This window comes from Cynocephalus volans, chromosome 17 (assembly GCF_027409185.1).
Source record: "Cynocephalus volans isolate mCynVol1 chromosome 17, mCynVol1.pri, whole genome shotgun sequence".
NCBI lineage: Eukaryota > Metazoa > Chordata > Mammalia > Dermoptera > Cynocephalidae > Cynocephalus > Cynocephalus volans.
In genome coordinates this window covers 1,857,315-1,881,583 of record NC_084476.1, presented here as the reverse complement: position 1 = coordinate 1,881,583, position 24,269 = coordinate 1,857,315, and the positions used below count along the sequence as shown (strand labels likewise).

Here is a 24,269-nt window from a genome sequence, read left to right as displayed (position 1 = left end):
TTACATGAAACAAAGGGCTCTTTGTGTCACATAAGTTGGGGATGCTAGGTTAAACAAAAATTGACCAAGTATTACAAGCAATTCAATATGCTCATGTGCGGCGTGAACTTCTAGGGAGCAGCCTGTGCTCAGCAGAGCAGGTTCTGTGACCAGGGAGTACTTTTCTCAGGAAGCTTGCTTGGAACTGGTGTTCTACACGTTGGCAGGACCACAGGTTACTTCTGAATTAAGTAAAAAAACATTACCAAGGAACACACCATGAAAGAAAGAAACCCAACACTCGCAGCAAGGAGAGAAAACCAGGTTAAACACCATAGTTCTACTTTACCTGGTAATAGAGGGAGGCCGTGCCAGGATCTGATGCGTACACTGAGGGGTACTGAGTCTGGTAGGCGTTGTACAGGGGTCTGTAGCAGTAGTAGGACGCCAGGTCCTGGGGCGGGGGGCCAAATGGAACAGTCGGATGCAGCCATGGCTGTTCTGCCACAGCCACCAGGCTTGAACCGGTGGACGCCGCAGACGCACTGGAGGCCTGAGGGGGCCGAGGCAGGGGCTGCTGACCTGTGTCAGCCAGAGCCGGACTTGCTGGTGGCTGGGCTGAATTTTGGGACTGTCCCTGTGCTGGTGGACTTTCTGGATTTGGAAGTTCTGAAAACACTGCTCTGGGCACATGTGGAGAAGAAGTCTGTGGCTGAGGGGGCTCCAGCTGGGCTCCATCTAGGCCACGCTGGTCCCGTGCATCTTTCGTCACTTGCTGATAGAAATGGTTTGGGTTTTGCACCCCGGGGCCAGACTGTCTGGGATGACCGGCTATGGTTTGCTGAGAAACTGGGCCATCAGAATGGGATGGGCTATACATTCTTGCAGGATTTTCCAAAGCTCTATTTAATGAGAAGTCTAGGGCTCCAAAAGTTTCTTCCCGAGGACTGGAGTGATTTGCCTTATTATTAGGAACCAAGGCATTGTTTGCAGGTGGAATTAACATCACACTTGTGCTTCCAGCAGTGCTATTAAACTCAGGACGAATGTTTTCTGCATTATGATTCTTTTGACTTTCTGGAACCAAGTTCTTTGGAACTGCATGGGATGGTGGTTGAACCAGCAAGCTGGCAGGCTGATTAGAAACCATTTCAGAAGTACCAGAACCTTGTGGAAAATTACTTTGGGTAAGACTATTAGGCAGAGGTAAGCTAATGACAGAGCTGGTTGGAATCCCACACAAAGGAATGTTTTCTCCAGAATCACCACCGAGAGCTCGACTGCTTATTGTGGATTTTTCCCCCTCTGAAGCATCTATCCAGGACTGATTCTTCTCATTAGGATTCAACACAGAAAAATCAACGGGCTGAGCCAAATTATAGCTTTGATCAGGCTGGGCAATCAAGACTGGCTGACTCTGCAGAGACTCAGTGGGTGGTGAGGACAATAAACTTGCATAACCAGAACTTGCCTGCGACTGGAGGGCCTCCTCTTCTCCCATTTTGGGAGGATTCTCAAGGTTCTCGGAAGCATCAATGCCTTCTCGGTTCTGCAGGGATGGGCCAGCGCCTGGCTTCCGTGACTGCTGCCCAGACGCCCTGTCTTCTGGAGGCTGAACAACTCCAGACGGCTGAGGTTTCACAGGTGCATAAAGTGCAGGAGCAGCTGGCGCTAGAAGGATGTTGCCTCCGAAATCTGGCAGCTCATTCTGTGCCCATAAAGTCGTTGCTGGGCTCTCACACTGCACGGTGCCCTGAGCCCTTGCTGGGGGCCTCCTCTCAGGTGCTGGAAGCACAGCAGCCAACGGGGGCCCCCCAGCGGGCAGCAGCATGGGCCCAGCTTCCGAACTGGCAGTAAGAGGCAGAGGACACACCTGGGGTGCAAAGAGGGTTTCCATGTTGTCTGGTGGCTGCTCCAGGTTGCCTGGGGAGGCATCGGGTGGTGCAGCGGCTGGTCTGCGCTTCTTCTGGCGGGCACGGGTCCCCCTCACTTCGCCCACCAAGTTGGCACGATCTGCCTCAATTGGTTTTACCCCAACTAAGTGGGATTTTACCGGCTCAAAAGAACTATTTGCGCTTGTCTGAAATACTCCCGTAGGTTTTGGGGGGCTTGGGGTAGAGGACAGGCTGCTGCAGTAATTCTGGCTCCCAGTGGTCTCATCTGTCTCACCTCCTACAGGAGAAGAATCGATTTGCTTAAAAAAACTACTAGAAGCTTCATCTTCAGGTTTTCCAACCTCTTGCTGAATAAATGTGCCAATCAGTTCTTGGGGCCTGGTTGAACCTGAAAGACTCCTGTGGCTTTTGCTGCTATAGCTGGATGACACACTATCAGATCGCACAGGATGCAGCATCGTGTCAGGAGCCTCGAGATTCAGCCCCCCAGCTCCAGTGTGGCCCACACCATGCTTGGGGACAGCTGGCCCAGAAAGGGGCCCATATCTGAACTGATCGCTCAGAGTGGAAGGGCCCACTCTTAAGGGCTCACTTGGCAGAACTTCTTGATTCTGAACAAATTCTAAGTTCTCGACATTCTCATACTGTGAGCCGCTACCACTGTGAGTCCCCGCGCTGGCTGCGTCAGCCCACATGTCACTAGCAGCATTGTCAGTGGTGTGTTTGTCGTGCCAGATGCCTGCAGACTGAGAAAAATAAGGCTGTGCGTCTCCTCCTAGCCGTGCGGCCTCACTGCAGGAGCCTGTGAGAAAGGCCTGGTAGACACCACCTGCTCCCACATGAGCAGGTGGGGGTGGATGGCCCAATCCCGGACTGGCCAAGAAACCATCAGTGTCCAATTTGTCAGCAGAGCCTGCTCTTTCAGATGGAAGATTCTCCTCATTTTCTGCCTCTCCCCCTTGGAAAAACATCGAGAGAGCTCCAGAGTCTGCCTCTGGCAGGGACTGGCTCACCCCTGCCCCCGGGGGACAGTGCACATGGTCTTCTGGGCTCTTTCCCTGAGTGATGGGATTCACAAGAGTAGGGTCTGGCCAATGTTCTTTATTTACCTCTGGATTCTGCCTGAACTCCCGGCTTGCCCAAGTATTCCCAACTCTGCAATTTTGCCTGAATGCACTTTCAGGATCAAAATTAGTTGTAGAGTGGTTTCTACTTTGCAGATAGGCCGCCTCATCTCTCCCATCTTCAACCAAGGGTCCTGGGAAAGACACTAGTGGGTGGTGTTGCTCGTGGTCAAGGCCTTGATGTGGGTTGGGCGGAGGGGAGAAATTCGGAACGCTGGTGGCACAGGGCACTGCGTTTTGAACAGGTCTTTCTGGGCAGGGTGAGAGACGCTGACCTGAGGGCTGGGGGTCTCCCTGCACTGGCCCCCACGGACCTGGCATCTGTTGACGAGGCTGGGGGAAGAAAGAGGATGCTGCTGGGGCCACTACACCATCATGCAGGTTTTGCCTGCTAAGCAGTCGGTCAGGCCCAGGTATGTTTCCATGTGGATGGCCCCCAGGAGACTTGTCAGGACCCACTCCTGGAATGCAGTGAGGTGGACACGGTGGAGTCTGAGCTTCAGGCTCTGAGCTGGGCCTGACCTCTATACTCCTGTTCATCTCAGGCCCAGGCAGTGCTGAAGGGGTCAAAGCACCAGAAAACGGACTAGCATCTGCTCTAGGCTGCAACAGAGGTCCTGGCAGAGACTCGCAGGGTTCTTGGGAACTACCCCCGGCATTTGTATGAGGCACAGGAAAACCAGGGTGCTGAGAAAACCCTGGGGGGTCCGGGCCTGGCAAAATGGGTGGGCTGCTTTTGGACAGACTGCCCAGTGTTGTACTTTGGAGCGTCTGTCTACTAAAAGCAAACGGATCCGTTACGGGCTGCAATGGACAAGTTATGGGAGCCACCGGTGCATTATTATTGGTCCGTCTCCTATAAGGGCTGCTATCCCAGAACACACTCCGAGTACTCCCGGCCGGAGGTGGTCCTGACAGGCTGGATGGGACCGCCTGGGGTGGTGGCTGCATGGCTGATCTCTTGCACAAGTAGATGCTGCTTACAGAAGGAAGCAGGATATATCTTCTCCTTAATTTAAACTGAAAAAGAAAAAAAAAAAAAAGAGCATAAAATTCATATATTCAAAGTCCTGGCTGCAATCGGAAAAACTAAGAAAAAAGAGAAAGATTAAAAGTGATCTCAAGTCATTTAAATCCTGAGGGATCCATCTCCCCCACACTCCCGCCCCAGCAGAGAACCTGAGTCCTTGAGGAGCTATTCCGGGGAGCTCTGGGAGGGAGTGAATGGAGCAAGAGCACTGGACGGCTTAGCCATGAGCCACCTGAGTGAGTTAGGACAGTTGCTGCCCTCCGCTGGGATTCCCTACTCGGAATGTCCATCACCTCCATGGACCATCACCACATGGTCAGGGATGAGATGGAATCTGACCACCAGTCAAATGCACTACCAGACCCAGAGGTCCTCGACACTTTCCTATAAACCATCACCAGATCCAGAAAGAGCCAACTCCTCCACTAAGAAAGAAAAACTGCATATCACGCTTTTCATACATGTTAATTTTAAATCTCAAAAGGAAAAGTTTAAAATTTGCTCTTCCATTTTCTTTAATGGAAGAGCATTATGAGGTACAGAGTCATAAAAGCTGCAAAATAAATATGTTCATCTAAATGCCTTTTCTCTCATCACATGAAATGTCTCATTTTTTATACTGTGTGTGACTAGTTTAAGGTCTGAAAACACCAGCAGCAAAATAACGTTGCCTCTGACCACTGGAGTTGTGACTACACCTAGAATGGAAATCCCAAAGAAACTTAAAGCAGCTTTAAAACTAAGGGGATCTGGGCCGGCCTGTGGCTCACTCGGGAGAGTGTGGTGCTGATAACACCAAGGCCCCGGGTTCGGATCCCATACAGGGATGGCCGGTTCGCTCACTGGCTGAGCGTGGTGCTGACAACACCAAGTCAAGGGTTAAGATCCCCTTACCGGTCATCTTTAAAAAAAAAAAAAAAAAAAAAGATAAAACTAAAGGGATCGACTAGATTCAACAATTTTCAACAACAGGCAGAGTGGTGACATACCTCGTACAGAAAACAAAGGGGCAAAAATCCTTGTCACAGGGTTTGTTGTTTTTAAATAAAATAGAAATAAGTACAACTTGAATAGCTAACCCATACTTTTAAGGCGAAAATTAAAGTGTTGTACAATATCTTTAGAAAGTCTTTTTCCTTGTACCAGTCCTCCCTAGCACCACCCTCATGAACAAACAGATTAAGTTCAGCCAATCGAAGAGAAATCAAAGGGAGAAATCTTGGGAGGACTTTGGAATTTAATCCACACATTTTTTGCAGACGTACATTGTTTTGTCCTTGGAAATTTTTCTGATATTCAGAAAAAAGAAGAAAATATTGATGAACTTATTTTACTTAAAGCTATTTACAAATGAAAGTTCCTATAACTACCTGAAAACAAGTCCTATAAACCTATTAATCCACTATTACCGCCCATACATGCTCTTTCCTATGCCAACAGGGGACCGTTTCCAACTGACAAGAACCTTGAAACACACTCAGCTGTAATGGATTATATCAGAAACAATATCGGAAACTTCATTTGGTTCTAAGCTGTCACTTTAAAGCAAAGAACGTTTACAGCTCCACTTCATATGGACTGAAAGTAGAACACACATGAGCGCCCTCCTCCCATCTGTGAGCTGGCATTCTTTTCCATTTGGTCCAACCAGCTGCAGAGTCACAATGGACAGAGTAACGCCCATGGTCAGGACATGCAGACTTCCAAGTTCCTCCTGAGCCTTGGCTGCCACGAGAAACAGGCATCCTGGGTCCTCCTGCAGGCCATGGACCCTCAACCATCTGAAGCAGTGCTGTTTGTTTGCTTTAATACAGACAGAGCCTAGAGGACTTATTCATCAGGTGCCACTGTGAGAGCAAGACTGGGCATCCACTCTTCTTCCTGCAACTAGTTTCTTCATTTATAAAATGAAAGAATCAATATGATGATTTATTTCCTAGGGGCGCTTCTGGGTTCAATCTTATGAGATTCTACTCACAATAGGTTCTGGGATATCCTAGTCGCCACTGCTATTAAATAGGGAAATCTTACCGGAATCTAAATTTCACAGGTTTATACTTAATTGTTTTCCTTGTAGAAACTTTCTTAAAATTATTTTCCCAATTCTGCTGGATGAAGGGCTGTTTTATAAGCAAACACCATCACTTACCTAGGAAGGAGCATCCCTCAACTCCTCCCACTCCCCAACTGAGGGCTTTTTAGCAACATGCCAGTTTTATTTGAAATAATCTTGTGACTTGAACATTATTCTTCTGATCTTTTTCTACTTGCCAGCAGAAAAACAATGCAACTGCACATCGTTTATCTCATGACTGTAGGAAATTTTATTCTGTGCAGTAAGTCATTCCATAACCTCAGGTCACCTAACTTTTGAAAAGGGACATTGTTTTGACGAGGCCAGGTGGTTTTCTTGAAGACGTACTACTCACAGACCCAGTTCTTCAGCTAACTGCCTTGTGTCTAAGCGAACACTTCAGCAAGGCAGTTTCCAGTACAAGCTTCTGGCTGTGAAACTGAAGTATTTAAAACACACGTGAACGCCCCTCTCATTGCTGCTGGCCTCAAGCCAAAGGTGCGTAAACGACAAAAACACCAAGAAGCACCCGTGAGTCTACCCTCTGGCCCCAGTCTCCCTCAGGGAGACTGCTGGCGCACCCCTCCCGGACGGTGGAGCACTTGACACAAGGACACGATGCACTCAGGCACATTTACATGTCCAGAGGGAGACGGCCGCAGAAGGGGCGTCCAGACACTGCTAAAAAACCACCGAGACCCCAAAGGACACTGGCGCTCACGAACGCGAGAAGGAACCGCATTAAAACCTGCACACTACCTCCAAGAGCACTCTCGGGACAACTGTGAGAGTCGCTGTTGCCGAGGCCACGAGTCCCAGGGCACGAGGAGGCGGACCCGCGGCGCGGCGCCGCGCAGCGCGCGGGGGGCCTCCGCGTCCGGGCCTGCCGCCCCCCCATCCCGCAGCCGGCCGGAAGCGGCGCGAGCGAAGCGGCCAAGCCGCCGGTGAAGGACGCGCAGCTGCCGGGAGCTCCCACGCGCGTCTCCGCGTCGAGCAGTCGCAGCCTCTCAGGCGAGGTGGCGACACCGGCGTCCCCGGGCCGCGCCCGGCCGCGCCCGCCGCCCGACTCGCAGCTCCGCAACCCCGCGCCTCCGCCCGCCCGCCCCCGCCGCGCTCGCCTCCTCACCCGCGCGGCCCCGCCAGCTCCTCAGGACCCGCGGGCGGAAGCCCTCCCGACGCTGGCGGCGAGCACAGACGCGGCAGCTTCCGCAGCCATCTTGGCATATCCGGCTCCGGTCGCCGCCGCCGACGTGTCCCGCCGCGACGTCAGCACGCGCCCCGCCCCTCGCCCTCGTCCAGTCCCTCACCGCCTATCCCTTCGTCCCGCCCCCTTGGCCGCCACGCCCCTCACCCTCGTCCAGTCCCTCGCCTCCCACCTTTCGCCCCGCGCCCCTTGGCCACGCCCCTTTCCCGTCCAGTCCACCGCCGTCCCTTCGTCCCGCCCCCCTTAGCCACGCCCCTCGTCCGCGTTCAGTCCTTCGCCCATTCACGCCCCCTTGGCCACGCCCCTCGTCCGTCCACCGCCCCTCGCCCCGCCCTCGCCCACCTGCCCTGGCCCGGCGCGCAGAGGCCGCCCCAGGACGTCTCCTTGGTTACGCTCGTCTTTCTCCTGGTCTGTTCTCGCTTTAGGATGTGAGCACAGACGGGACTCTTCAGTCAAGACCCCATGGGCGGAATCGGTCTTGAGGCAGCGTTGCCAGCAGGCCCGCCTACCGAGAAAGGCCGCTCAGCGGCGCCGAGGACCCGAGCGCTGCCCTGACGCGGGCGCGCTCCTCCCGTTCTTCCGTTAGGCTCGAGGCCGGAGGGCGGCGGAGGGCAGCCGCGCATGCGCCGCACCGCGCCGGCGCTCGGGGCCGCCAGAGGCTGTCCGCGCACGCGCACGGCCGCCCGCGCCTGCTTCCTGGTTACGGCGGCCGCTCGATCGGTAGGTCGGACGCGGCCCCTCCGTGCGCAGCCCGTCCTCCTCCTCGCGCTCCTGCCCGTCCCCTTGCCGCGGGCCCCACAGCCGCTGCCGGAGGGTCTGAGCGTGGAGTGGCACTGGGCGCCTGCCACCCGCGACGGTCCCAGGGCCGCCCGCCGCTGGCACCCCGCTTCCCGGAGGACGGCGAGGAGAGAGCAGCGGGCCTGCCTGCGCGGGAGTCTGAGCGCTCTGACGTGGCACCCGGCGCTCTGCCGAGCTAACATTTGCCTTTGAGGAGTCAGGTTCCCCGCCTGTTGGAACAGAGTTAGGCCACGCGTGCCAGGATGCGGCGCTGGGCCCCTGGGGAGCCACAGTGACACCAGCCCCGCCCACCGCCTCCCGGGGGTCGGGGTGCCCCAGCGACCCTGCACAGAGAGGAAATGGGGGAAGCAGAGGCGGAGCGTGGTCTCCAGGCCCAGGGCCCGCTCCTCTTTGCTCTCCAGTTGAGTTCAAACAGCCCAGGAGCAGGGAGCCAGGACTTGCCCCTCTGGTGTCCTGAGAAGCCCTGTGGTGTGGCCCCGGTGGCCTCTCACCTGGAGAGACCAAGAGCTGCAGAAGCAAACCTGCCCTTGCATCCAGTGCGAGGTCCCTGGACCCGAGGGCAGGGACGCCAGCGAGGCAGTGCAGTGCTGACTCCTGTATTCCTCCTGGTTCTCCAGAGAACCGATGGGATATCTATGTGAGTGTACGAGAGGGGACTTCGGGGTTTTGGTGCTGGTGAAAAGGAAGTCCTGCGATAGGCCATCTGCTACTGGACGCCGGTAGTGTGGCTCTGTCCAAGTCCAAAGGCCTCAACCAGGGAAGCCAATGGTGTCTTTGGTGTAAGTCCTGGAACCCAAAAGCTGAAGTCTGGAGCTCTGATGTCCACGGACAGGAGAGAAGAGTGTGCCCCAGCTCCAGCAGATAAAGAGCAATGTGCCTTTTTTCTCCATTTTTTTGTTCTCTTTGGGCCCCCAGCGGATTGGGTGGTTCCTGCCCATATTGAGAGCAGATCTTTCCCACCCAGTCCACTCAGGCTTTCATGCTAATCTCTGCTGGAAACACCCTCATGGACACACCTAAAAAGATAGCTTTACCAGGTTTCTCAGCATTCCTTCATCTAATGAAGTTGACACCTAGAATTAACCTTCACAGCTCCGATGGGTGACTCAGGAAAGTCGCCTGCAAGGGCCTTGGGGCTGCTCTTTCTTCCCCTGCTGCCTCCCTCATCCTAAGAGTGGAGGCATCTCTCAGCCATTTGTAGCCTGGCATGGAGTGGAGGGATCCTGGGTCCTACAGATGACCCCATCAAGCCACTGGGCCACAGAGACCAGGGCTCTGGAGTTATAGACCCTCCGGTTTAAGGCCCAGGCTGCCATTTAGACGCTGTGTGCCCTTTGTCACTTCCTTAACCTCTCTGAGCATCAGGTCCTCATCTCTAAGATGAAGCAGGTGAGCACCTGGACAATTTGGGGACTGAAATAAGGTGCTGCTGATAGATAGGCTGGGACAACAGCATCCAGGGCAAATGGGGAGGTAGGGGCTGCACCTGGGGGCGCCCACCCACGACAGCCATCATTATTCTTAGTTAGGCTTCCTTCCCTTTGCTTGGTCTCTTCTTTCTTCCAGTCCCTCCCTCGGCTCATACTTTGAGGCTGAACACAAATGTCACCACCTCCCTGAAGTACCCCTAGGTGGGACAGATGAGCACCTGGTACAAAGTTGTGTGACCACATTGTGCAGAGCACACAGGACGCAGTGCTTGTGTGCTCGAGGCTGTGCCAGGAAGCCTGCTGTCCTTCCCGTCAGTGCTCCACCCCGTCAGCTGCTCCCATTAGCCACGTTGTCCAGCGTGGCAGCAGCTGGGCACTTGACGTGTGGCTGGTCCGATCTGCGCTGGGCTCTAAGTGTAAAACGCCAGATTGTGAAGAATGCAAAACTTCTCACGGGTGATTTTTTATTACATGTTTAAATGATAATATTTTTAATATATCAGATTAAATAAAATATTATTAAAGTTTATTTCACCTTTTTTTTAATGTAGCTACTAGGAAATGTTAAATCCATATGTGGCTGGCATTGTATTTCCACTGGACAGTGCGGGTCTAGACAGCAAGCACATTGGGGGGCGGGGGCAGTCAGGGATCCCACAACTCAGCATTCCCAGCCGGGGGCTGGTGCCTCCTAGAATCAGGGTCTGATGAGGCTGAGGCTGGCTCTTCCTTGACGACGGCCAGCAGTCCTCCAGGAGCCCTCAAGGGAGGGGCAGCAGTCCCCATGAGGTTGGTGGCCTCTCACCATGAGCCTCTGCCCCTCACTCCCCCTGGGCGTAAAGTGACAGCTTTGAGTGTGGTTGGTGGCTTGTGGAGGTTGTCGGGCAGGCCTGCTCTACGCCTGGCACTGTGCTCAGCCCCTGACGAAGACCCTCAGTCCTGGACACCAAAGCTGAGGTGAGGGAAGGGGCCTGCCAGGCTCAGCCTGGAGAGAGGAAGGGGCAGCCTCTGTGAGACAGGGCTGGCAGAGTGGTCTAGGCAAAAAGCATGATAGGGTCTGAGGTGGGAAGAGCTGGCAGGGAGGGCTTCCTGGAGGAGGAGGCTATAGGACCAAGGAGGATGGCAGAGTTGGAGAGCGAGTGGTGGGGTTAGTTCCCCTGGGAGGAGGCAGGTTAGGACGCAGAGGGAGCTGTGCCTTGGAGTTTGTTCTGCGGCATCTGTTCATTAGGCCACTGCAGTATGGGGGCCCCTGTCAGTGTACCATGGGGTTGGCTGCATGTGACCAGGCCACGTGTGAGGACAGGGAGCCACCTCTGTGAGGGGCCACGGCGGAGGGAGCCTCAGGCCTGTGTGCTCACAGATACACGAGGACAATCCTGCCAAGCGTGGCACGGGGCCCCGCAGAAGGACGCCCACCACATCGTCACTGCTCCTGCTGTGGTCAACTCACATCCGAGGCCCTAGTGTGCTCGCTGGGGCATGCGGTAGGACAGCACGTCTGTCCACTGTCTCTCAGCTCTGTCTGGGCCTTCCCAGGGCTGATGTGGGGCTGAAGGACACCCCCGCCAGGGACAGACCTGGCAAATGTACCCCTGCACTGGGAGGCTGGTGAACAGCGCACAGCCCCTTCTCCCCACACAGGTGGACCATCTCCCTTCAGCCAGGGGCGCCCACCTGGCTGACAGAGTGCAGGTGAGATGGTTTGAGCCATGATGGGCTACTTGCTGTGTCCGGATGTACCGCAAGCTTCCAGAAGCCAGAGACCCTGAGCCACCACTCAGGGGTACCGCCTTGGCCAAGCTCCCCGGCCTCCCCAAGCCCGTTTCCCTGCCTGTGAAAGGAGGTGGTAACCTGGGACTTCCTGGAGCCGGCTCACAGAGTGGCGAGGGCAAAGTCCGCAGCAGGCCCTGCCACACCCCTGTCAGCCCCACGCTGGCAGCACTTGTGCGCTTTCCTTCCCAGCGCCTGGAAACAGGCTTGGCACATAGTAGGTCTCAGAGACCATTTCTCTTGAATTCTTGAGCCAAGAACTAACCACATAAGGCGACGAGGGCAGGAGGAGCGGAGTTGAAGGCACAGGCCCATGTTGTAGTCACACTAATGCGGGGCCAGATCATCAGAGCCACAGGAAAAATGGCCTGGGGTCCCTTCAGCTGCAGCACACAGACGCTTGCTGAGCACCTGCCATGTGCCAGGCACTGCTAGCATCTGGGCTGCCGTGGGACAGACAGGCCCAGCTCTGTGCTGGGGTGAGTGTGGACACTAGACAGCTGCAGATGTGCCTGTGGGGGACCGGGGGCGCCGTGCGGCACCTGCTGGGGAGGGACAGGGAGGAGCACTTCTGGCTGGAGTGAGCCCTTTACATGAGCTTCTGTATGGTGAGGGGCTGGTGGGTGGGGGTGTGTGGGTGTGGAGGCCCCGCTAAGGGATCCGAATGTGATGTCTTGAAGCAAGGAAAGCTCGGGGGGGCTTTTCAGCCAGGACTACATTGTGGTGGCTTCCCGAAGTCTCTCTGGCTGGGCCCTAGGGAGATCCAGGAGCCTGGGAGGCGGCCTTGGGTACCCTAGGTGAGCGACAAGGCTGCTGGGTCGGCCGGTGGGTACAGCCAAACCCCGGCCACCCCCCCGGGGCAGGGACACAGCTCTCTCGCTGCAGCTGCAGCCCCTGGCACAGCACCAGAGCTCACACACAACACACAGCAGGAAAGTGATGGCCCTAAGCACCGGGTGGTGGTTTAAGTTACAGGCATGGACTTCATGGCCTGGGGGACTGTGAATAGGGAGGAGAAAAGGGTCAAGGTGGAGCAGGGAAGAGCTCCCGTATCTGAAGGTCGCCATATGTCGGCTGGCCACGGCACATATATATATATTTCCGGCAAAGAACAAACCCCTTCTCCGCAACATCAGTTTCCCTGTCTGAAAAGTGACTGGGCTGGACAATATACGGTCTCTGGGTCTGTAAAGCTACACAACTACGCTAGTCGTTGAGTGAGGCAAATCATAACTAAAGCCAAAACGTTTCATTATTTTAGTTATCTAGGGCTCAAACCCTTCAAGCCCATCGTACAGACTGGGTCCCCAGACCCCTCACACGCCAGGCTGGGTCCCCAGAACCCCTACACACAGGTCCACACTAGGTAAGTGGGAAAGATCCCGGGAGCCATTGGTAGACGAAGCAAGCTCAGTCTGCAGCAGCAGCAGTAGCTGCTCACAGCAGCTTCCAGCAGCAGTGGTGGCCACCTCTCGGAAGGTCCCGGAGACAATAGCAGTAGTGGCCACCCCATGATCCCCCCCCCCACCCCCGGGGACATCCCAAGGCTGGGGGAGCCATGGATCAGAGCCACTCGTACTTTATACTTAAGTCCAAAACCCAGGACACCTGGGTGCACATGTTCAATTACATTAGACAATAACCAAGGAACATCTGGGTGCACGTGCCTATTTACATCGAATGCTTGGCAAGATTCTGAACATCTGAGGGGCCCTGACCATTTTCCTATATTTTCCCAACAGGGTCCTCCCAGTCCTCTGAGAGCCGGCGACCCCCTATGGTTATGAGGACATGGATCTGAGCATCCCGTGGCCCTGCTCACATGGGTGAACTCGGGCACGTCACCTAGCCTTGTTGAGCCTCAGCTTACCTGCCTGCAAAATAGGAAAATAACATTTGCAGGGGCTGGCATGCGTGTGAGGTGAGCCTCACCTGGCCAGTGCAGTCTCCATCAGGATCACCTGCTTGCCAAAGGGGCACTGGCGGAGCACTGCCAGCAGGGGGAGGCAGAGAGCCGCCTCTGAGGCCTGGAACTCTGGGCCCTAGCGCCAGAGCTACCCCGAGCTAGGCCAGGATCCGGCTCCCCCCAGCACCCCTAGACGGCAGGCAGCCCTCTCCGGGCATCATTCACCTGTGGACCCCCTGTGGGTGGTGGTTTAATCCTCACCGCTATGGGGAGAGCAGTGTTGCTTTTAATCCAGAGGGTCTCTGGTCGGTTTCATCCTACCCGTCAGGCACCGCTGGCAAACAGCCTGGCCTGTGTGACCAGGACAGCGTCCCGCCAGGTCTGCGTCCAGAGAAGGAAACGGGCTGGTGGAGAGTGAGTTGCCTTACTTAAGGACACTTTTCCGAGGCTCCTCTTTGTTACAATGAGAATGTGCCGGGGTGACAGTAGCTACGGTAGAATGTAAATGTTCACATAGAGCCAGGGACGCCGTCACCAGACAATGCAATCCCAGGTAGTCAAAGGCAGTCAGGGACTCGTAGTAAGTACCACAACTCCACAGAAAGTGACAGAGCCATAATAAACAATGACAGTGCATCACGCTCCGGGTTGCGTGAAGGACGCGCTTTCTGCAAGGCACCTGCTGTGCGTACGCGGCTTTGGCAGCGTGGGCTCTCGGCTGCTGTGAGCCCGCATTTCTCTGCCTCCGCCCTGTGGATGGCAGTAGCCTCTACTGAAGGGTCTGCTGCCAGGTTTACACGAGCTGACATGTGTATGTAGGCGGGACACTTTTAAAATTTACGATGGTCACAGCAGCTTTACCCTTTCTGCGTCCTCAGTGCATGCCAGGCAGCGTGCCAGGAGCTTTCTGCTGGTGATCGTAGGGACCCCATAGTGGGCCCAGAAGGCTGGCACTGGGTGATTCCTGCCTCACCCATGAGGACACTGAGGAGCAGAGACCTCCAGTCCTGCAGCTGCAGGTGGGAATGAAAACAGAACAACAAAAATCAGGAACCACATCAGGGTGGACTAGATGCCACTCAACTCAGCTTTGACATGCAGATGCAGGGAACTGCACTTCCCAGAATGGGTTCAGCTGACCCTGTGCCTTCATCTGCACAACAGGAGTGAGTTCGTTTGGGGACGCCTGCACACCCTCCGCTCTTAGAGACCCACGGTAGACACGAGCGCTTTCCGGCCGGAGTTCTGCCATGAAGGCTCCTGTTTTATCCTCACCCAGGACTTCCCAAGCCCAATGACCCCCCACCAACCACCCCCTGGGACACAACACATATGTTCTCAGTTTCCCCGGGGACTGGGCTGGGCCAGACTGTTCAGGTTTGGCACTGAAATATGTTCACGGAATTAAACGTTGGTGTTATGCCAGAACACTTACTGTAAGAGGCAGCCATGCAAACTCTCCATCGTCTGTCTGTGCCGACAGCTCTGTCCCCTGTAGCAGGCGCCTCGGTTGCAGCTTGTCCATGGTGAGAGGAGAAGCTGCCCAGGAAGGAAACCAGCTCCACCACTAAGCTCATGGTCCAGGCACGCTGACTTTCTTTGGAAACAGAACTTTCTGGATGAAGGAAGCAGTGGGCTGCTCAGCCCTTTGGATAGCCGAGGACAGCACATCCTGCTACCCCTGGTGTCAGGGGCAGCCCTGCCAGTTGGACTAATTTATGGGCACTGGAGCTGTCTCTCCTCGCTCCTGGGCCCCCTCTGCTCTGGCCATAGGGACACAGAACCACATCCGGGGTTCACTCTGGCAACCAGGTGGAGCAAGGCACCACACCAATGACACACCTCGTGTCTTTCTGTGCAGGTGACAGAGGTGCCTGGGGGTCACCTTGATCTTCTTTGAAGTCAATCTACAACCGAGCACCTAAAATGTGGCCAGTCTGACAGAGGCGTGCTTCCAGCGTCAAATATGCACTGGGTCCAAAGACTCAGTACCCAAAAAATGCTGAAGACCTCATTGCCCGTTTCTATTGACTATGCACTGAAATCGTTATATTTTGGACATACCGGAGCAAGACGTATCATTAAAATGAACTTGACCTGTTTCTTTTTCCCTTTTTGATGTGGCTACTGAAATATTCAAACTCGCCTGTGTGGTTGCAATTACCCTCCTGTCGGGCAGGGCTGCGCTACCCTGTCCCACCGCACTGAGAGGAACGCTTCTTCCTCAAGGACGGGACCCTCCCCACATCCAATCGCACAAGCAGCCAGAAAGGAAGGACGCCTTGGGGCGGGGGGGCAACCCCTGAGTTGACTTCATTGTGTCTTGAGTAGCAAACAGTGCAAGCTGCCAGGTCCCTGGGGTGAGACCCCTGTCCCCAGGAGACACAGGGCAGGTGCCCGAGAGGGGGCAGATGCCCGGACCAGGGGCCAGAGCTGCCGAGGAAGTGGCCCCTTGAGATGCATTTGGCTCCTGAGAAGGGTGTCCTGGGACCCTGTGCAAGTCTGCTCCAGCTGCCCTAACAAAGTGCCACAGACCAGGCAGCTTAAACAGCAGAGTAGATATATTCTCTCATGGTTCTTGCAGACAGCATCTTCTCCCTGTGTCCGCACGTGGTCGTTCCTCTGTGCGTGTCTGTGTCCAAATTCCCTCTTATAAGGACACCAGTCATATTGGATTAGGGCCCATCCTAATGACCTCATTTTACCTTAATGACCTCTGTAAAGACTGTCTCCAAATAGAGTCACATACTGAGGTAGTGGGAGTTAGAACTTCAACATAGGAGTTTGGGGGTGGGGACACAATTCAACCCAAAACAGATCCCCAAGCCATGGGTGTCTTGGCTGAGCTTACCCTGGGAGAGGGCTGTGTCCCCGAGAGAGGCCCATGTGTGGCCAGGCAGGGCCTTTTCCAGGGAGAGGCAGCAGAGCGGCCAACCCAGGTTGTGCCGTCCAGGAATGACAGTGCGAGTGCGAGGTGAGGCCAGGTGCAGTAGGGGGAGCAGGTGTGGCCCCAGTGGGAACATGGGTGGGTCTCAGGCCTCCTTCTGGGCTGCTTTGCCCCGCCCTCCGCCCCATGGGCATTGTCTGGGGCCTGGGGGATCTCAGCTGTGCTCAGGCCTGTGTGGTGGGTAGGGGCATGTGGGAGGCAGAGTGGCACCTTGCAGAGTACAGGGAGCTCACCTTGTTCCCAGCTGTGGCAGGTGCGGGAGGGATGAGTGTGTCTGCAGAGCTCGCTGCTATTGGGGTGCACTGCTTCGTTATAGTCCTTGCACTATTTCTGCTGGGACACGAGCGGCTTCCAGCATGTCCAGCTTAAACACAAGAGAGCCGAGGCTCAGAGACCACAGCGCTCTTCTCCTCAGGCTCCTCCTGAATGCCAGGGGCTCCCACGACTTTGGAAAGCAGAGAAGTTCTCCTTGAGACCAATGAGGCCAGTCCCGCTGCATCTGTGGGAACACACTTCATCGAAGTTCAAACATTGCTGGGAATGTTTTTTCTTTTTAAAAACAATGCACAGACAGAGGTGAGAGTCACAGAACATGAAATGAACCAATTCGGAGCGTACAATTCAGTGGCATTTAGTACCTTTAGAGTGGGAGCAATCACCACCTCCACTATCTGGTTCCAGAACATGTCCTTCCTCCCAGCCCTGGGAGCCACCAACCTGCTGTCTGTCTGCGGCTGTAACTACTGAGCACAATTCACACAGACGGAATCCCCCGTCACTGACACGATGTCTCGTGGGCTCACCGTGCTGAGTGTGCATCAGCGCTCCTTCCTCTGTGACTGAAGGACACCGTCGCATACGTGTTGGGCAGGGTTGTCCAGAGAAACAGGACCAATAAGATGTATACACAACGGAAAGAGACGTGCCTAGGGAACTGGCTGACGTGATTATGCAGTCTGACAAGTCCCAAGCTGGAGACCCTCGAGAGCTGATGGCGTAAGTTCCAGTCCAAGAGCTGGCGGCAGCTGGAGGCCGAGTCCGAAGGCAGAAGACCCAGGCCCAGCGCGGCAGCCAGGCGGGAGGGCTCCCTCACCCTCGGCCTCTCGCTCCATTCGGCCTTCCATTGCTTGGATGAGGCCACCCACACTGCCGAGGGCAATCGCTTCACCCAGGCAATGGATTCAGAGGTCGGTCTGGTTAGAAACACCCTCAGAACGTGGACACCTAGAACTCACTGTCGCAGCAGGGGCAGACCACATTTGTTTATCTGTGTTCAGCAGGTGGACACCGCCTGTTCCTGGCTGTTGTGAGCAGTGCTACGAACACGTGGGCACTTGTATCTGAGCCCCCATCCTCACTTCTCTTGAGCGTACACCTAGGGTTTTGGGGTGCTGGAAGTTCTTTGGGCTGAGCTCACCCCCTTTGAAGAGGCGAGTCAGGCCAAGCATGGTCACTCCTTCCTGGAACCTCTCATCCCCTGTACGTGGTCCTGGCACCCAGCACCGTGCCTGGTGGGGACAGAAAATCCACACAGTGGAGATATCTTGGGGGCCGGGTCCAGGACAGGCAGTGCTTTGTGGCCAAGGGGGGACATCAGATCCCTCCATCCCCATCCCTGTCACTGGCTGGAGCCAGATGAGCAGCCCACGCTGGCCTGGGCTGACGGTCTGCTCCTGGATTCCCGGGCACACGAGCTCCAGGACCACGCTGCCTGTGTAGCTCAGCCAGCAAGCCCTCTTTGGCTCACGGAACCCTCCAGACTCACCACGCCGGCTCAGACATTTCTGTGGCTACCTTCACCCTCCTGCTAGGGGCTGGATTCCTCACTGTGTCCAGCCCTCGAGGGGTCCAGCCACTGCCTCAGCACTCTCCCGACGTCCCTTCCCACCTGCTGCGGGGCTCCCCGGGATGGGTAAGCCGTGCCTTCACTGCTCTGTGGCCAAGAGGGACACGAGAGCCAGACGCACGCCGGGTGTCCTGAGAGCCATGTCACCCCAGATATGACAGTCGCCCTCAGAGGGGGCGGCATCAGCCCTGCTTTACAGACCTGGCCAGGCAGGCTGCAGATGCTGTGGGACCCCTGCAGGGGCGTGGTTCCCAGCAGCCCCTCCATCACGCCCCCGTCAGAAGGGGCCACCGACGCCCGGCCTCCTCAAAGCGCAACGGCCCCTCCCTCCCAGAAAGTGAACCAACGCTACAGCCGAGTTTAGCAAAATTGGATGAACGCTGGCATCGTTTTTATTGCAAATCAGTTAACAAAAAAGATGAAAAAAAATACATCATTCCATCATCTACAGTTTTGCGTGTAGATAACTTTTTTAAAAAGTTTCCTTTTCCTGTAAACTACACTCTATTTATAAAACACAGTAAGAACCAACATCTTAGAGTGTGTCTGGTCACGCCCACTGGGGACTGCAGGCCATCGTTCCTGGCAAGGCTGGGACAAGCTGCCGCGGGGACGTGGCGTGTGCACCGGGTGAGCCCCAGTGCCCGCGGCTGTGGGAGACCTTCCGGAGCTCGTGCTCGCAGGAGCCACTGTCCAGCAGCTATGGGCTGCGAGGCCTGGGCTGCACCAAGCTGAGCCATATTCTTACACCGCTCATTAGCACGACACACAACAAACTTATTCATTTAGATTTCTTAAACAAAATCCACCTTTAGAAATGTATTTACAGACATTTACTTGGCCACAGGCTTATACTTGATTTTGCAAGAATCTGCTTCTCCCCTGGGCGAGTAACCCTCCCAACCAGGAGGGTGACCCGAGGGCAGGCTCCACACCACCCTCGGTGCACGGCCTCAGCAGGACATGGCGTGTCCCCACCCACAGCAGACGGTGCTGCTGGGAGAGGACTGAAGCACACAGCCCATGTTTTTCCAAAACCTCCACGTAGGTCGCTCCGGCAAGTCTCCTGTAAAAAACAGGAGCCCACCAGCAGTCAGGTCCTGTGGCCCAGGCCACGACAGCCCAGCTTCTGCTGAAGCCAGGAGACTCTGTTCAGGTTGAGACATTGGGGCCTCCAACTGGGATGGCCCAGGCAGTGTCTTTCCCCAGAAAAGTGTAGGATTCCTCCCAGTGGTGTCCAGGTGCGCACCACAGGTCCACACGTCTGATGTCTCTCTCTACACGATGCTTAAATATCAAGGGGGGAGGGGGTATGGTGGGTGGTTCTGGAAGGAACAAGAACTTGCAAGACCAACAAACAACTATCTAACACTGAATCTGAAACAAAGATTCATGATCAGCATAGAACGTACTATTGGCGTGCCCCAAGAACATTTTTTAAAAGCATATTTTAAAGAAATCATTTTTAAAAAACCATCAAAACAGATAAACATCATTTTACTTAAGATTCCTATTTTAGATGCAAATAACCCACGTGCCAAAGGTGTAAAGGTTTTGGCTCTGTCTCTAGATACATCTTCTCATAAAATACAGGTGATGCCTGGGAGGAGCGGTCCGGGGTCGGGCACGAGGGGCATCTGGGGAAATGGCACTGGGCCCAGGCGCCCCAGGAGTTTTTTGGTTCAAATCTCCCTTCTCTGACATCATTTCTTTTTGGATTTGAAAAAAAAAAATAAATAAATGGCATTTATAAATCATGAATCTTTGTTTATATTTTACAAAGCATAAGAATCTTTATCCTAAGCAGGAAAAGCATGATGCTGAAAATTGGTTTATTTTCTTGGAACAGATAAAAGTTTTTACCTGACGCCATAGAAACAGTACATATAAATAAAAAGGCAGTGTTTCAGTGTAAAATAAAAGTACATAAATAAATACTAAAAAAAAAAAAAATTAAAATCCTTGTTCTCTTATTTTGTATAAAAACATGTTTTCCAGAAAAGGCTCCTTTGGTCAGCTGGCATCTGGAGCGCAGCAAGCTCCCGCAGGGCTTGGGAAAGGAAGCTGGGGTCCCACGGGGCGGCGGCTGTTTACTTGAAGGCCTCCGGAATGTGGGCGATCTGGGGCTGCATGCTGGTGGGCGGGCTGGAGATGCCCTCGGACCAGTCGGAGATGTTGGAGTGTGGGGACGAGCTGGACCACTGGTCGGGGGACTCGGGGGATGGGGTGAGGAAGGGGTGCTCCGGCACCTGCAGCTGGTGGCTTGGGGTGTTGTCCACAGGCGAGGAGGAGTAGCTGTGCTGAGACGGCGGGGTCAGGAACTGGGCGGAGGTCACGGGCGGGACCAGGGAGGACGGCAGTGACGTTGGCAGGGCCTGGCCCTCTGGGGGCAGGACGGTGTGCACTGCCATGCTGCTGGGCCCTAGCGACTGCACGTCTGCCTGGCTTGGCTCCCCACCCAGGAAGCTCCGGCCCAGGGGGCCAGCGCCAGCTGAGCTCACGCCCAGGTGCGGCTGCGGTGGCTGCAGGTTCTGCTGTGGCTGGATGCTCGGAGGCTGCAGGTTCTGCTGCGGCATCTGCAAGTTTTGCTGTGGCACCTGCTGGGTCTGTACCAGGTGAGGCTGGGTGGTCAGCCGCGTGCTGGGCAGGCCCTGGTAGCTCATCATCTGTGACAGGGTGTTGGCGGAGAGGCTGCCATGCAGTGGGCCCATCATGCCATGCTGGAGGGCAGGGGCCTGTGTGCTCAGTGTGCCAGGCACCACACTCCCTCGCAGCGGGTTGTACTGGTTCGGCACCATGCCATTCTGCAGCCGGGACAACCACTCACACTGGCCATTCAAGCTCGTGGCCCCGCCCGTGGTGAAATTCACAGCACCCCCGCTGCCATTGCCACCGAGGACTGTGCTGGTGCTGGAGGCCACAGGAAGATGGGAGAGGCGTGGGGGGCCGGCCTCGAAGGTCAGCCGGCCACCCCCACCCAGCGCTGCCATCTCAGGCTTGGCTGCCACGTTCAGGTGGCTGAGGCCCAGGTGGGTGTCGGGCATGCCGGGCAGGTGGTTGAGAGGCATGGACGGAGACTGCTGGAATGGGGAAGGCAGGAGGGGTGGTGAGGCCACATCCGACAAGTAGCCGTGGGGTGACTCAAGGGAGTCCACGGGCGACAGCATGCTCGAGCTGTCCAGCAGGCAGCCCTTGCCGTCCTGGGACTTCTTCCTCCGCGCCTTGAGGTCCTTGGCCTCCTTTCCACCACAGGCCAGTCCTCTGGTGCTGGGCTTACGGGCCTTCTTGCCCTGTATGGCAGGCTTGAGGTTGCCCAGGTAGCCATTGGGGGAACAGAGTGGTGGTGACAGGGTTGGCGCGCCACCCAGGGGGGCGCCATGCAGCTGGGGGCTGCGCACCAGGTTGTGCTCATCCAGCAGCCTCACGATGTCATGGTGCATGCGTTCCTGTGCAATGTCGCGTGGCAGCCGGTCCATGTGGTCCGTGATGTCACGGTTGGCAAAGTGATCCAGCAGTACCTTGGCGGTCTCGTAGCTGCCCTCCCGGGCGGCCAGAAACAAGGGCGTCTCCTCCTAGGGACCCAGGTGTGGGGCAGGTGAGGGGCCTGGGGACCCACAGCTCACATGCCCCCAATGCTTTGTTGCCACAGAGAGCAGCAGCTCGACTCCCACCGCCCCAACAGCTCATCTTGACCTGGCCCAGCATCCTACAAGTACCTGGCCTAAGTCTCCTGAAACCTACCTGAGGTGGTCTGCGAGATCCTCCATTCTAAAGCAATAGAACTTCACCACTACGGGGTCACAAACTCCACTGAAAATCTAATGAACCGCCAGCCCTCTTTCCTCCCTGCCAAAATGCACAGGCGTGATGTACTGCAGTGATTTCGAGGAGCTTGGGGATCCCTGAAGGGTACCCGGGGCACAAGGGAAGGAGTTCCCTGTCTGGACGGTCACTGAGCAGCCCAGGCACCTGAGCCTCGCCTGTGTCGTGGACACGCCACGAGTCTCTGCAATGCTGCTGTGTGGGGAGTGCAGAGGGTCTCCAAGGCCTCTGCGCCCTTCAGCCAGTCCTTCTGAGTCTCTGGGGCTCAGTGTCTCCCATAAGGGACAGGATCAAGCTGCCAGCCCTGCTGTGGACCTGGGTCCAGCAGCGCCCCCTGGTGCCCATTGCCTGTTGTGTCCGCTCACCCGGGAGGGGGCAGCTGGAATGTGGGCTGGGGGCGTCTGTACTCTGACGCCCCGAGGAACCCAAGAGCAGGAGGGAGATCAGCAGCAAGCCTCAGGGGACACAGGGTGAGACAGGCAGTGAGGAGGACAGGACAGCCCAGCAAAGAGCCTCCTTAGCTTCGTGGGATAGACGGGAGCAAAGTGAGACGAGGAGGCAGGTCCGCATGGTGGAAGGGACTGCTCGTGTTTACACTCGGGGACCTTACACTGTACCGGGTCACCCCCATACCAGCATTCTGGCTGTATCTGCACCATTTAGGTCACCGTGCCCCCTCCCACTTGGTGGCAGTGAGGACACCTGAGGACCGGGTAACGGTGACACAGACAGGGCTAGAAGGCGTGCCCTGCTGCAACCACAGCCCAGGAGGGCCAGGGCAGGGGCATGGGGTCTGATGCAGAGACCCCCAGCCAGCCCTGGGCTTGGGTGGTTCAGTAAACACGGGCTGTGGAAGGAGAGTTGACTGTGCCAGGCGCCGTCTGAGTGGTCTATGCAAACGTGCGCAGGAATTCCCAGCACGACCTCGTAGGTCAGGGGACCTCACCTGCCCAGCCCCAGCAGCCCCTGTGCCCCACACGGTCCTGGCCGCACCTTGTTGTTTTGCATGTCCTTGTTGGCCCCGTTCTTCAGAAGCACGACTGCGGCGTCCACGTTGTTCACGGCGGCGGCCCAGTGCAGGGCTGACTTGCCTGTGTGGGGGAAGCAGACAGAGGTGGGTTGAGGCAGACCCGGCAGCAGCTGCCATGCCCAACCCCACAGGCTTGGCCACAGCCCAGCATACCCAGATCGTCCACGGCGTTGACATCGGCGTGTGAATTAATGAGGTCTTCCAGCATGCCCTCCACAGCCAGGCGGGCGGCCAGGATCAGCGGCGTCGTGCCGTCGTGCATGCGGGCGTCCAGGTCTGTGGCTCGGTTCCGGATCAGGATCTGGGAGACCAGCAAGGGCTCAGGCAGGGGCACGGCAACCAGGAGCCCGATGCTCCTGGACCAGAACCAATGCCTGGACCAGGGTCCCCACTGCCTTCCCCAACACAGATGCGGTCCCTCCTGAGACTTGAACATCCCTGGCAAGATGGGACACCATGGAGCTGCACTCAATACTACGAGACAGGGGCCGGGCCAGAGGGCATGGGCGGTGTCATGCAAACAGACCAGACCCTCGGAGACAGCAGGGCCCATTGTGACCACGTGTGGCATCACCCTTACCATGGTCTTGGCTGCTACAAACACTCCGAGAACAGAGGGGTCCAGTCCCTACCCAGCCACAGGGACACGGCCAGCACATGCACCAGGCTCACAGCGCTACAGCAACACCAGAGCCGCTGAGCTGGGCTGTGTCCACCTAGGCCCCAGGAGAAGGGCAGATGGCCCTCAACTGCTACCCTACCTTGTGTCACAGGCAGGAAGGGCGGTCACTGTTTGCCAGTAGGTGAAAAACCAGCAGTTAAGGGACCTGCAGTGCTAGCCCAATTCCCACTAAGCACCTGGAACTTGAGTCCACAAACGGAGCTGCACATGGGGGACCATCTTGATTTTCCCTTTCAGCTAATCTCAATTTCTTATTTCTGCAGGATGATGTGTCACTTGAATTAAGCAATCATTAAGATGAGAGCTTCCTGATGACTATCCAGCATCTAAACCTGCTCCAGGGCTGCCTGAACCTGGTGACCGGCAGCAGGGGTGCTTGTCTGGTGGCTTGCAGAAGGAGCCTCTGACAGGGATGTTCCCTGGAGACCCAGGCATCCAAATCCCTAAATCCACCCTTGCCACAGGCTCCCTGGCAAGGCCAGAGCCTAAGGTTTGCAGGCAGGAAGCGGCAGCCTCTAAAGCCGTCTTCTCACAGCCACAGGCAATGCCGGCGGCCATAGCTGGAAGGGAGGGGGAGCCTGTAAGAGGCTGCAACAAGAACTGGCCCTTGAGCAAAGCCTGGGACCCCAGACCAAAGCCTGTCTTGGGAGGGAGGGAGGCCTTGCCTCAGCCTGCAGTCCCCTCGAGCCTCCTGCTTGACCATCTCCAGCTTGGCTTTCCTGAGAGGACCCG

At 56.1% G+C, this 24,269-nt stretch overlaps 2 protein-coding genes across 6 annotated transcripts in view; both read right to left on the bottom strand.

Annotated features, from left to right (window-relative positions):
• The window catches only part of SEC16A (SEC16 homolog A, endoplasmic reticulum export factor), a 34,962-nt gene extending 27,084 nt beyond the window's left edge, over positions 1-7,878 (bottom strand). For 4 of the 5 annotated variants that reach the window (XM_063081828.1, XM_063081831.1, XM_063081830.1 and 1 more), the window contains exons 1-2: positions 7,229-7,326; positions 329-4,018 (exon numbers count right to left, since the gene is read on the bottom strand). In XM_063081828.1, the coding sequence (XP_062937898.1) occupies positions 329-3,949 (3,621 nt within the window). In that variant the 5' untranslated portion in view covers positions 3,950-4,018; positions 7,229-7,326. Of the gene's footprint in view, positions 1-328; positions 4,019-7,228; positions 7,327-7,648 lie in introns of those variants that run through there. The other variant, XM_063081829.1, reaches the window with a different exon arrangement.
• Positions 7,879-19,877: 11,999 nt separating this feature from the next.
• The window catches only part of NOTCH1 (notch receptor 1), a 45,845-nt gene continuing 41,453 nt past the window's right edge, over positions 19,878-24,269 (bottom strand). The window contains exons 32-34 of the mRNA XM_063082007.1: positions 23,009-23,156; positions 22,819-22,916; positions 19,878-21,575 (exon numbers count right to left, since the gene is read on the bottom strand). Coding sequence (XP_062938077.1) covers positions 20,094-21,575; positions 22,819-22,916; positions 23,009-23,156 — 1,728 coding nt within the window. The 3' untranslated portion in view covers positions 19,878-20,093. The remainder of the gene's footprint in view (positions 21,576-22,818; positions 22,917-23,008; positions 23,157-24,269) is intronic.